This window comes from Apus apus, chromosome 6 (genome assembly GCF_020740795.1).
Source record: "Apus apus isolate bApuApu2 chromosome 6, bApuApu2.pri.cur, whole genome shotgun sequence".
Taxonomy (NCBI): Eukaryota; Metazoa; Chordata; class Aves; order Apodiformes; family Apodidae; genus Apus; species Apus apus.
This window is the reverse complement of record NC_067287.1, coordinates 15,385,412-15,398,258: the sequence shown is the minus strand read 5'-3', so window position 1 is coordinate 15,398,258 and position 12,847 is coordinate 15,385,412. Positions and strand designations below refer to the sequence as shown.

Below are 12,847 nucleotides of genomic sequence, written 5' to 3'. Positions count from 1 at the left end.
CTAACTCACCCAGTTCTATCTGCTGGTCAGGTTTCAGTACCTGGGGTGCAAAGGCAGTTTCCTAACAGAGAGCTTGCTACAAAACAAGGAGACTCAGACGCCACCGACCCCATTCTGCATAAATCTCACTCTCTAGTAAAACTTGATAATTATATTACAGTGTGTCAACTGAGCCAGTCTACAGGAGATGTTGCAGCTTCCACCAACCTCAGCAGCTAAGAACAACACACTGTTGCAGTCACTGCTGGTCCTAGTGTTTTCAAAGGGTCTAGCCAAAGCCTGGCAGCTTAAATAATAACAGAGCTTAATACTCAAGTACTGTCATAGTTTAAACAACTAAAAACATTATCTAATCCTTCAGTCCTCTTGCAAGGGTGGTGAGGATGATGACAGAGGTTGCTGGGAAGTGAGATAGCTGCTGGGTGGAAGGGCCTGAGCTGCCCCCTGCCTTTCAGATGCAGAGACCATTAAAGGTCAGGTGTCCTACAGCCCAGTGCCCTCCCCAGGACATCACGTCTGGTCTGTGCAGGTGGGTAGCAGGACAGATGCATTATGTGCATGCTCAACACACGCACCGTGTGAGCTCATCTGCCCTCTCTTTCAAGAGTGTTGTTTTCCCCCTTGGATGGGAGCAATGACTTATGATGAGGTACCTGCAGATGGTGCATGCTCATCTGCAAATGAGCGAAACTTCGCCTAGGATGACAAACAATTTACAGGTATAGACAGACCTTTTTTTTTTTCTTTTTTTGGCTCAATTGCTGCCTCTGGCCTCCATCTGCGTGTCTGCTGCGCTGCTGTGTGTGTGGGGAGGCTCGGGCTGTGCGCGCACATGATGCTGGTGCAGCAGACGTCACCAACACGTCAGATCCAGCTACACCCCCTCCAAACACACACCGTTAGCTGGGTGAATCATGCCTATGCAGCATGCAAAACCAGCCCCCTGGCAGATAAACCTTGGGCCTTTATTGGTAAACAGATACTGTTTTGCTCCAGGAGCATAAGTCACTCTGCTGCATTTACGATCCACTTATTGATTGCTGAGATAAAACTGTAATCCTTTTAATTCAGGGGAAAAGGGATCCAGCAGAGCAGGAGCACCGGTAATTAAAATACATGATTTATCATGGAATAAACACTGGCTAAGGGAGAGGTGAGCTAACTAGCTAGCTGGGGGCAGGATGCTGGGGTAGGTTTATAGTTCTTTCTAAAGTTTTGTTTCTGTTTTATGTTTATTTCTTTCCCCCTTCCCTCCAGGTCTAATAATTCACGAAGGGCCCTCGGTTTACCGGATTTTTAAACGGTGGCAGGCGGTCAATCAGCAGTGGAAAGTGCTGAACTATGACAAAACAAAGGACATGGAGGAACAAAAAACAGGGACCAGGACAAATCAGCGCCCCTCCTCCCAAACCACCCACTCGTCCTCCACTGGTGGTACAGCCACTAACTCCGCTCCAGCCGACAGCGGGGCACGGGCTGCTGGCCATGCCACAGGCACCCTCTCTGACCACCACTGTGCTTATACCATCCTGCATATACTCAGCCACCTGAGGCCTCACGAACAGAGGAGTCAGTCTAGTAGTAACAGAGAGCTCGTCATGAGGGTCACGACGGTCTGAGCCGAGGAATTCAGGAGGCCTTAACACAAAGCAGAGGAGACAAAGAACTCATAAAGCAGAGGAGCATGGTGTGCCTTTTTCTTTCTCTTTTTTTCTTTCTTTTTTTTTCCCTTTTTTTTTTGTTCTTCCCCTCCTCTCCTTTCTTTCTCGGTAACTGCACAAGATATAAGAGGTGGCACCTGACCAGCTGAGGAATAAAACAGGTGGAGGGAGAGCTGCACACTCATGCTAGAGAGGCTCATGTTTTCCAGCCAGTTAAAAAAAAAGAAAAAAAGAAAAAAAAAGAAGAAAAAAGGAAAAAATGAAGAAAAAAAAAAAAGCAACAACACAAATCACAAAAAAACCAACAAAACAAGTGCAATACAGACTACAAACTGAGTAGGCAGAGTTCTGGGGAAGCAGAGGAACAGACGGTTTAGCATGTCTTACAAATCCTATTACCTGGAATAGGTAACGCTCTGTACACACCCCCCGTACACACACGCACACGTACACACATACACTCACACAGTGTGAGATTTATAAAAACAAGGAAAGGAATGAAATATTTGGAGTATTTTTATTTTCCTGACTGTGATTAACCAGGGCTATGAGTTGTTTTGTTTCATGAGTCACTCTGGAGCCTTGTTCAATTTACCATAGGATACCTGAAGTGAAATGGCTGGGGATTTTTCAGTAGTGATTTACAGGAAGAGAAACTGAATCATCCCACAAAAAAAAAATCTGACAAAACCCAGGCATACCCAAATTTCATCAAAAATCCAGGGTTTTTTTCATAAGGTTCCTGACAAGGGGTTTATGAGGGTGGAATTGGGAGGGGGGAGGGCATGCCATGACCTTTATTCGACGTATAGGCATTTTTGGCAAATTTTGTACAAATGCTCCACAGGTGTTTCAAGCACAAGTACTGGTGTGTTTTATTCCTTCATAACCCCAAATCCAGCATCCAAATCTTGCTACTCACACACATTAATTTCCATGCAGACATTCCAGGTTATTTTCCTTCCATTGTACTCTGATCACAAGAAGCTAACCCAGCTCAGTGGGTGTCTGCTCCCTTGCTGATTCAGGCACTCATGTGTTGGAGATGTACATCTCTTTTTTTCAGTGTCTGTATCCCTGCTGCTCAATTTGCAACAGTCTCACTCAGTCTTGTAGGCTGAGCCTTTCACTTCCAGTCTGTTAGTTTATTACAGAGTCTATTCCATTCCATCATTCAAGAGAGTTAGGCTGAAGAGGGAGCACAGTTGCTAATCAAATATGTAACACTTCTAATAAGTCTCCTTCTCTGGGATATATCCTCAAAGGTACTGGTTGCTCTTCAGGAACATTCTCTTTCAATGCACAATGGCTGAATCATTTGTGGATATTAAAGGGACACTGTCAAGTACTTTTTTAATAGTTTTTAGGGTTTGGGCTTTTTTTACTCTCCATTGTTTGTAATATTCTCTTACAAGCTTGAAAATAAAATTTCTTTCCCTACCAATTTTGTCCTTCTCCATTTGGGCACGTATCGTTCTCTCCACTCACTCCATTCCTTTCACCAACCCTGTTCTTTTCCCCACCTTTCTTCTGTGACAGGAGAAAATCCATGTCACTGATTTCCTGCTGTCTGTCCTTGCTCTATGAAGGATATGTCCCAGCTCTACAGGGTTGAGCTGTTTTGCCAGTGCAGCTGCCACAAAGGAACATTTTAAGAGCAGGAACCCTAAAAATATGGAGATCAGCTAATTGAGGAGCAACAGCTCAGCAATCCCAAAACAGTGACCTGTAGTGATCAAGCCTGAACCCAGCCCCCCACCAAAATTAAGAAAAGGGCTTCAGCCAAACTGCATGCATTTAGCAGCAGTGCTGAGCAACTTTGCACAATGGCTATGTCTACCTGCCCTACATCATTGTACCAGCACCTCTCACAGCTTCTATTCTGCTTCTCAAAGCCAGGACAAACACAAGCCACAAACTCCTTAGGCAGCTTGGCTGTCACAGGTCAGGTGTTTCTGGACCACAGAAGGTGTCAAAATTCAGCCTCTAGGTTTGAAAACACTAGCCATTCTGCAATGTTGAAGATGAAGGTTATCCACTTAAGGCAGGTTGTATTTTTTACCTCAGTTACTTGACAGTGTCCCTTTGAATATCAGAATGCAACAGAACAGGTAGTTCTCTGGCAGAGAATGTGGGAGGTGGAACACTGGCCAGGAAAGCTGACTTACTGAGGAACCATGTGAAACAGCCTGGTTTCTGAGGCCACTGTACCTTTATCTGACCAATCCTACTATCTACCAAAGAGTGCTTTTGGCAGAGAAGAGGGAAGGGATGTCGATGGGCAGAGGGAGAGAGAAGGGGCAATTCTAATAATCTCTGATAGCAGCTACTCCCAGAACAAAAAGTGTTGCAACAAACGGTCTCTGGAAGAACTGCTTCTGATCCACAGTAGAGAGAAACCTGGCCAAAGCAAGCAAACACAGCAGCCTCTCACCCCCATGCCTGTCCTGGAAGCTGTCCTCATTGCAAGAGATGAGTAATTATGGTGTTTTTGGGAATGGGGAAGCATACACAGAGAAAGGGACAGCTGTCAGACATAATGTTGTTTCCCTCTCTGCCCTCCGCTCATTTAATAAGGAGAAGTCAAATTCCTTTAATTTGGCTAACTGCTAAAAGTTGATGAGGTCAGAAGCACAACTTGCTGTGAAAGAGTGGTGTGATCTAGTACTCTGAGCACGCAGGACTCTGCATACTCTCACTCCAGCTCTGCCACCGACTCTGTAGCCTTGGGCTGTTTGGCTCAGTCCCCCCCTCCAAGCAAAGGGGGAATAACAATACGTACCTACCTCACAGGGGAGTTGTGAGAATCCACGTTGGTAAAGCCTGTTGAAGTGCTAAGTCTACCACCGGTAGTCACGAAGCACGTGGTGGGGTGAGCAGCACTGCCCTTTTGCTGGTTACAGTCCGAACCGCTCAGCGGGAGTCCCACCAGCCCTCTCCTGCCTGGAGAACCTCCTCCATCTGCAGCGGAGGGTGTCGTCCAAGTGCCCTCTCCTCCATTGCATGACATTTTAAGCGGCTGTGAGGTGCAGGGTAGTGACAGACATGAAGTCCTACTTGACCAGGGATTTGCTACAACGTTTTCTATAACTGTGGGGTTTGTTGGTTTGGTTTTTCCATATATTGTGCTTAGAAATAAACTTTCCACTTAGGGCTGGTGGTTCGGGGTCTCTTCTGTTGCATGGCAATGTATACAAGTCTTATTGTCTGTCTTACTGTGCAAATGATCCCGCAGCCCAATTTCAGAGATGGGTGTGGTCTGGGCCTTTTCATAGCGGCGCATGACTCTAAAGCCTGTCTAGACTGTTTAATATTTAAACAACACTATGAACTTGTCAATTGTATGTGTTCTGTGCAATATGAAGCATGTCATTAGCTGGCTTGATGGGCAGAGGGGCTAAAGGAAGGTCAAAACTTGTTCAAAAAGCTTCATACATGTGCCAGCATGGAGCCAAAGGGCTGCCACCAGCAAAGCAAACTCGGGGAAGCCACTGGAAACTGTTTTCAGTACAGTTTACTCCAGAACAAGGCACTTCTGAGTTTATGAACTTCTAGGCTGCCAGCCTGAGAGAACAAGCGCAAATTTAGTATGGGGTTTGGGGTTTTGGATTCTCTTTTTCTTTCCTCCCCAACATATTGATGACAAAAATACTGATGAGGGTCTCTTCCTTCCATAGCACAGCTCTCTTGTCCCCCACAACCTCCTTGTGCCATCCCCTTTGTGTTACTATGCAGGACTTCAAAAGGTGCAAATAGAGGGAGTATGCTCCTGAGATGTGCAAAGTATGTTGTGTAGCGAGGACTCTATCAGACAGAAGAGATGGGGCAGAGCTATGCTACAGGAGGTATCTCTTCTTTCCCAGTTTTCCTCTAGTCTTGTCTGCTGGGCTCCTGAAGAGACATTTTCAGCATTTTGTTACAAAACAGTCAGATCAGCTTCCATCAACAAACAAAGCTTGCAGTTTGGCAGCTGTTTCTCCCAGTGGAGAAAATTCCAGGTCCTATCACTGTGGAGACCCCTCAGTTCTTGGGCTTTGCAGTCCTCCAACACCATTTGGGGGGGAGGACTGTGTTCAGTCATCATCAGAAATTGTGTGTGTGGTCCTGCTCACTCTTGTGATTTCTGCTAGTCTTTCCATCAGTTTTCACAGGTCTTTCTGGTAATGCTTTCCTGGTTATGCTCTTCAGAGGTGTTTTGCTCTGGCAGTTGCCAGTGCTATTCTTGCCTGCTGAAATATCAGTGCTGGCCTCCAGCTTCCACAGCCCTTACATTCTTGCCATCCAGTCTCTTGGTAAATACCCACTGCCAAGTTCAGACCCTCTTCCTCTGTGACTGCAATGGCTCAAGCACATGCACTAACCCAAGGGTCAGCAGAGAATACAGGGAGCATTAAGAGTCTGTATCAGCAGTCAGAATCCATACCATCAGTTAGTCCTCTTTGATATAGATTCACTTTGGCAATCTCAGTGCCTGCTGTAAATTGGTTACCAAAACTCCCATAATGCTAGCAAAACCCATCTACTCAGATAACACTTGGTTTCCAATTTCGAATAGCAGAAGTTATGGGCTGTTTTTCAAGTAAATAAGGTGTGTTCCCTGTTGTGGCTTCCTAAGCAAGATACTGAAGAGATCCATGTCTTACCTTACCATGATGTGTGCCCAAGGAAAGAGCAAGTCAGCACCATAGATTTGAGTCAAGAGAGGTGTCAGCTGTCCACTGTATTTTTACTCGGGGAGACAAAGAAATATTATTCATGTTGCCAGGTCCCTGACCCTTCCCAGAGCCTGTGTATCTGGCAGCAGAAATATTAGAAATCCAATGCCTGTAGACGGAGGACAATTTTGAAGACTTTCTAGTTCTGAAGACCATCCCTTGCCCATGTGTGGTGGTCAGCCATTAAACAATCTTCTTTGTTTTCCTCAAGAGAAAAAAATATTGTTTTGAATAAGCAAAGTACTGCTTCTCTTCTGTGTAGGAGGAGGCTGCACCATTAGCACTTCCAACCTGTGGTTTACCCACCAGGACTCCTGCACATCTCCTTGCGAGAACACATGGTCAGATGACCTGTTCCATCCTCTTACTATTATATGTCAGTCAAGCACTTGGAGGAAAGTAGTCAGCAGTGCAGTTGCCTTATTGACTACTGGCTGAGTATCCGAACCTCCCCTCCACTATTCACCTCTCCTGTGACTGCTCCTTCTTTTTCCTCAGCCAACAGATGCCTCATCCCCTCTGCCATCCCTAGACTCCAACCCTGAAGATCTCCTGAGCAGACAGACAAAAGATTCCCCACAGACTAGTTTGAAAGTCTTCTATATCCTTCATGTATCCAGACAGGCAAATTCATTTCATTGATAGACAATAATATATTTGAATCCTGAGAGAAGAAACAATGTAGGAGCTTACTGCATTGACCTTTGCCTGTTCTTCCATGTTGAAGGAGATAGAGAGAAAACATCAGTTGGTTTCCATATGACAGCAATGAGCTGATGGCTCTAGGAATATTTTCCTCAGTAACGCAAGTCTGACATGCTGCAGTGACTGAAAACAGTCTTTGATCTCACATCTATCACACTGGATACAAGGAGAACAGAATCCGACACTTCTGTGCTGTTTACACACACATCAAAAACTATCTTAGTTCATTATTCAAATTACCTCCAGGTCAGTGGGTGAATTTCTCCCTTGATGAAAGAATGATCTCTTCCAGAACTTAAATTGCAAGATAAAATATATGTACACACATACATATATATTTATAAATGTTATTCTGAAAACATAAAAGATAAGGAAAAAAATCACCTCAAATAAACCTGAAAGAATACTTAACTGTATTGAATATGTCTTGACAGGAGCTAGGGAGCTGCTGTATGGAAAGTAAAACATATGATTTCACTGCAAGCAAAGAAAAGATAGAAGAGGGAAATGCTTTTTTGTGACCTCTGGCCTGTCTCATGCTCATTATTGCATAGCATTTAATTAATGCAGAAGTATGCGGAAAACAGACTCTCAACTCCAGCAGCAGGAAACAGACTGAAGACCCCTCAAACTTATCTGAGCCATACTAAACAAGCACAATGATGCAAAAGCACAAACAACTGCCATCACAACTTGAGAAGAGATGAATTACTGAACAGGGACAAGGACTTGGAGAGAAATTGTTTTCCAAGCCCCATTGACAGTATTTTCCCCAGCTTGTTTAGTTCCTATTATTAAGCCATTTCCCCCCAAGCATCTTAGGAGAGAAAAAGAAAACAAAACAAAAAAAGGATTCTGATATTCAGAACTTACAGAATTAAGTAACAGCAGAAATAGGTACTAAGGGAAGATGCTTCTTTATATGTCATGTATCAAGATGTGCTTTACCAAACAGAATTAGGACATCACATTCTGTTCCCTGCTTGCTCAGAGAAAGTCTGAGCGATTGAGTCTGCTTGTAATCAAGGAGCCTTCCTAGAGCAAAGCCTTCTACAGGGGACCACATCTTCCCTCTGCATGGGATATCATTGGCATCAGGCAGAGATTATTTGCCTCCAGTTGCACCCCTCTATGGCAGGATGACAGCCTGTTGTTAGCAGGTTGCTAGCAAGTCACTGTTGGGTAGTGGGAACCTGTTATTTTAAGGAACAGCTTACTTAAGTTTTGATACGAGTAACTACAAGAATTGCACATGCCCAGTGTGCCCCCACAAGTGACTTACCCTTTCACAGCTCAGGTTGGTGACACAGCTACTCTGCTCTTCATTACAAGCCAGCTTTCCTTTAAAATCCAGCCTACCACACTTCTCTGGGGGTTTTTCCAATGCCCATTAGAGTTTCAGTTTAGTCCTTCTTCCTAGAAGGACGCACAGATGCCACCTGACCTTCTTTCCCAGCTAGAGAGACAAAAATTTACATTATCTGAAGAGCTTATCTCAGTACCTATGTTCTTATGAGATTATATTCCTCCTCCCCTTTTCACTCACTGCTCCATAAGCGTCACTTTCCTTTGGAAAGGGGTGATCTATTGCTACTAAATGGCAGAGCATGTCTCTGAGATGGCAGTTCAGACAGCCCTTCTACTCCTTGCTAACAGACACACAAACCTTCCTCCCATTTCTCTAGACTGGTGTGGCCAGTTGAACCCTTTTTCATGGAGATTAGCTTCTTGATCTAGAAGAGCAAATGCTTTGAAGCATCTCCTTCACTGCTATCAAGCTGTGGGATAATGGTATGGGGAATCTTGTTACTTAGCCTCAGGGTAGCTAGAGTGGATGATGTACTTAAGCCAAAACCACACTGAGGACAAAGTGCATGTTTAGATGGTTGTAAAACTGGGTGAGGTCTGCTCCAATGACATGGGAGCAAGAATTTTTGTTGGATGTGTATGGTAGAAAAGCAAAACGGCCTTGTCCCTCATGTTTTTAGCTCATACACATCAGCTCTCCATTATAAACAAACCCTCTGTAGGCAATGCAGGCCAGGCTTGAGGAGGAAATCCTCCTCATTCCAGAAGCACAACCAGCCCATAGCTATGCATCAAATCCTTCAGGACTTTTGCCCAAAAGAGGCTGAGAGTAAGAACGGAGGTAGCTAGTGGAGATGGCAAGAACACTTCCCTGGATCTTCATTCCCAGCAGACAGAGTCCCCAGTAGGCTAATTCTGCATCTCCTTATGGGAGTCCACTTTGAAATCACTCCAAGGACAATGGTCCGATCCTTCACTTCGACAGGGTCTGCCCAGGAGAGGAAGCAGTGTCTCTGCATGGATCTCCAAGGTCTGTTGGTAGGGTCCTGAGTTGGGCCTAGAGGAAACCACTGCATTCACTGAGGGATGAGATGAGTCAATGGTGTGTCCATGCAGAAATACTCTGAGACTTCTACAGAGATGTCTGTGGGGTTGGGAGCGGGGGATCGGTTTTGTTCAGGGCAGAAAGCATGGGGAAAGGAAGGCTGCAATGTAAGAAACAATCAGCCACATGGGAGGGGTTGACTAAAAGGAATGACCATGTCGACTGTGTTACTGTCCTGTCATTCTCTTGAACCCAGAATGGAAACTTCCAAGTGCTCTTCATGAGCTTACGTTTATTAGAAAACTATTCCTGGGTGTTCAAGGTTGTTTTCTAATGAAAATATACATAATAAAAAAAGCAAATGAATGACTCTTGTTAATCTTTTCCTCTCCTCTGTTATCCTGTAACACACATTGAAACTTTGCTCCTTCCTTCTTCGTTTACTGCCATTCCTGGTCAATAAAATCTCTTTCTTTCTGCTCATGATCCACACAGGGCCTTACACAGTAAGCTTTCATCTTCTGCCTACACATCAGAGGCCAAGACTTCATATAAGGTATTGAACAAAATGCCATGGCTTAGTGTACATAGGACAATGTGTTAGCACTCTGACTTATTTGTTCATGGCAAAACACATTTACCAAACATCACTATAACATTCATGTGTAGTGCCTTCCCTACAGGCCAGAGAGAAGCTTGAAGCAACCACAGTAAGTACAGGCAAGGACTAAAAACTGTTGCTGTTTTCAGAGTACCCACTCTGGTGTGCCAAGTCCTTCCCAGGGACAGTAAGGAGCTGCTCTTGACAATGAACATCTCCTGTCTAAGCAGTGCTGGAGCCAGCCCTTGCTCCAGGTCTTTATCTTCTACAAATTGCTGTGTGAACATCCAAGACACAGGGAATACTCTCCTGAATGCTGGGCACAACAGCAAGCTGTACCTTTTGAGGCTGTTCCTTGTTTCTCTAGTTCTCACTGAATGCCTAGACCATCACTTTTCAAGGGGGTGTGCCTACAAGCCCAGTGCAACCAGCTGCACAGCCCTCCTAAAACAGGAGGAAAGCAAAGGCAGTGTTTCTCCAGCCAAACACAGAGTTCACAAAAGATGGCCACAAGAAGCTCTGAAAACTCTTTTTCTGCCAAAGGATGACAGAACTTTCCTATGCTTGCAGATGTGAGGATCCTGCCCTGGAGAAACAGGCAAAGTCTGTTCCTCATCCTTTCCCTGCAAACCTGAGAAATCCTTTTCTTTTCCTTCTTTTTTAATACAGGTCTATTTCAATAAATTCATTGAACTACAGAGAGAAATGGAGAAGGGAACAAATGGAGCTGGGCAGGACAAAGTTGTTTCTTTGCTGCTTGCAAAGAAACAACTGTGCTGATCAGAAATGGAGGACAAAAAGCAAGGGGAGGGGATATGACAGTGGCAGCAGGAGCTGGGGGCAGATGATAGGGAGCAGAGACAGGAGTGGCAGAGAGAAGGGAGATATGTGGTGTGAAGAGGATGGTGGCAACTATTAATTATTGCAGCGATAACACTGATGGTTTGGAGAGGAGAGGGCAAGACAGGCCCTAGAGGACACTTAGGGAAAGGAGCGAGGAACTATGAAACACTGGCAGACCAGACTTCACATAGTCCTCCAACCAGCCTTTCTATGTGTCCAGGACCAAAATGGTCTGCAGCTGAGAACAATCCTCTTCTTAAATTACATCTCCTGATTAACTAAAAGCTGCATCAAAACTAAAAGTTTGCCCAGGCTAGGCAAACACAAATAACATATCATGTTACCTGTAACTCAATTATTCTTACCAAAAGTTATTATTCCTCATTCAAGGCAGCCTCCCAGGGCTGTTTTATTCTGTGCACACAGCTACATTACTAAAAACCATAATGTACCTTACACCTGCTCAGACCAAAAGTAATTTCCTACATCAGCCAGCCAGGGCCCTGCTGAATTGTAGCAGCTATAACACAACATGGTCTTTGCCAGCTCAATGAATTTCAGGAGAATGAGGATGCTGAAACACTGGGTTGCTCTACAGAAAAAAGAAGGTTGTCTGTAAAACAAGGAGGTGTGAGTGATACTGCAGGCTGGATTCCCTCACACAGAGACAGGAATGTTGCCAAAACAGTGAGCTAAAGCTGCAAAATTCACAGCAGAATTGCAAAAATCACAGGCTTGAGAGTAAAAAGCATTTCAAGCAAGGTGGTAGCAGGAAGAAAGTTTAACCATTGGGAACATGAAACTATTTTGGTTTACAAATGGGTAAACATTTCAAAGCCTAATCTGCAATGAAGGTAAGTGTATCCACATGGGGAATATATTTACCTGAATCTTAAAGAGGAAATTATTTGGTTTGAGAATTTCAAACAGCAAACAAGCATCTCCCACCCAGAAGTTACTGGCCACTTCCAGAAGTGATACAACAGCCATCTGCTCAATGGCCAGAGGATGCCAATTCCTGAAGAAGATGGCAAAAAATTGTCTGCAATTACAGTAATAAAATTCCCAATGCAATACAAGTCTGTAGAACAACTAGTTTCTTAATTTTGAACAAGATCACCTAAGGGCCTGACATAAACCTGACTAACATCAGCAGGATTCCTCCTCAGGCTTGAGTGGGCACATCGAATCAGGATTGTGCCCCTGGGGCGTTTTGTGCTCCCAGCTCCTCTGTACTCGCATCTTCTGATTTTACAATCCAGAAGCAAAAGCACAGGAGAGCAGCAGGTGGATCACCTCCATAAGGCCAACTGAGTCAGTCTTAACTGCAGAATTTGCAAAAGTCACTATTTTTACTATCCACCACCAAAAACCCCCTCACCTCCCCATGAATTAATAGCCATTAATCTTAAAGCATCATTTCTGCAACACAGTTTGTGTGAATCCACACACCTACATCCAGTCATGCTTGTGGGTGTAAATACATGCTTGTGTGAGGGGCACTGAAACTGCTTCGGGCACACACAAAGTCAGTACAAGGCAAGCCCAGGGATATGCACCAGCTGCTCTGTGATGACTCCTGATATGCATGGTTTTACCACCTGATAAACTGGCATCAGCCAAAGTTAGTTGGCTTTAATTTGCAGGAGAGAAGAGTGTGTTCACAGGAAGTTACGGTAGGTTATTTAATGCACTAAATAACAATAGACATCCATAAAGCCACTTACATTAAATACTTCTTACATGTCCACAGCCTTCTCTAGTTTGTGAATGCTGTGAACTTTATTGAATCACCAAAGTCTTCTGAAACTTTGCAGTGGTCTTAGATTAAATGATAATGGATCATTTTCAAGGCTATGAGCAGAGGAAAAGGAGGGTAAATCACTAAATTCTCACTTTCACATACAACCCACATGTTTGTCCTTTCCATTCAGATAAGGTTTCATGGTGGTGAAAAATACCAGATCTG

At 44.3% G+C, this 12,847-nt stretch overlaps 1 protein-coding gene across 1 annotated transcript in view; it reads left to right on the top strand.

The window, feature by feature from the left end:
- The window catches only part of MARCHF4 (membrane associated ring-CH-type finger 4), a 91,666-nt gene extending 89,795 nt beyond the window's left edge, over positions 1-1,871 (top strand). The window contains exon 4 of the mRNA XM_051623876.1: positions 1,258-1,871. Within this exon, the coding sequence (XP_051479836.1) occupies positions 1,258-1,619 (362 nt within the window). The 3' untranslated portion in view covers positions 1,620-1,871. The remainder of the gene's footprint in view (positions 1-1,257) is intronic.
- Positions 1,872-12,847: the final 10,976 nt, after the last annotated feature.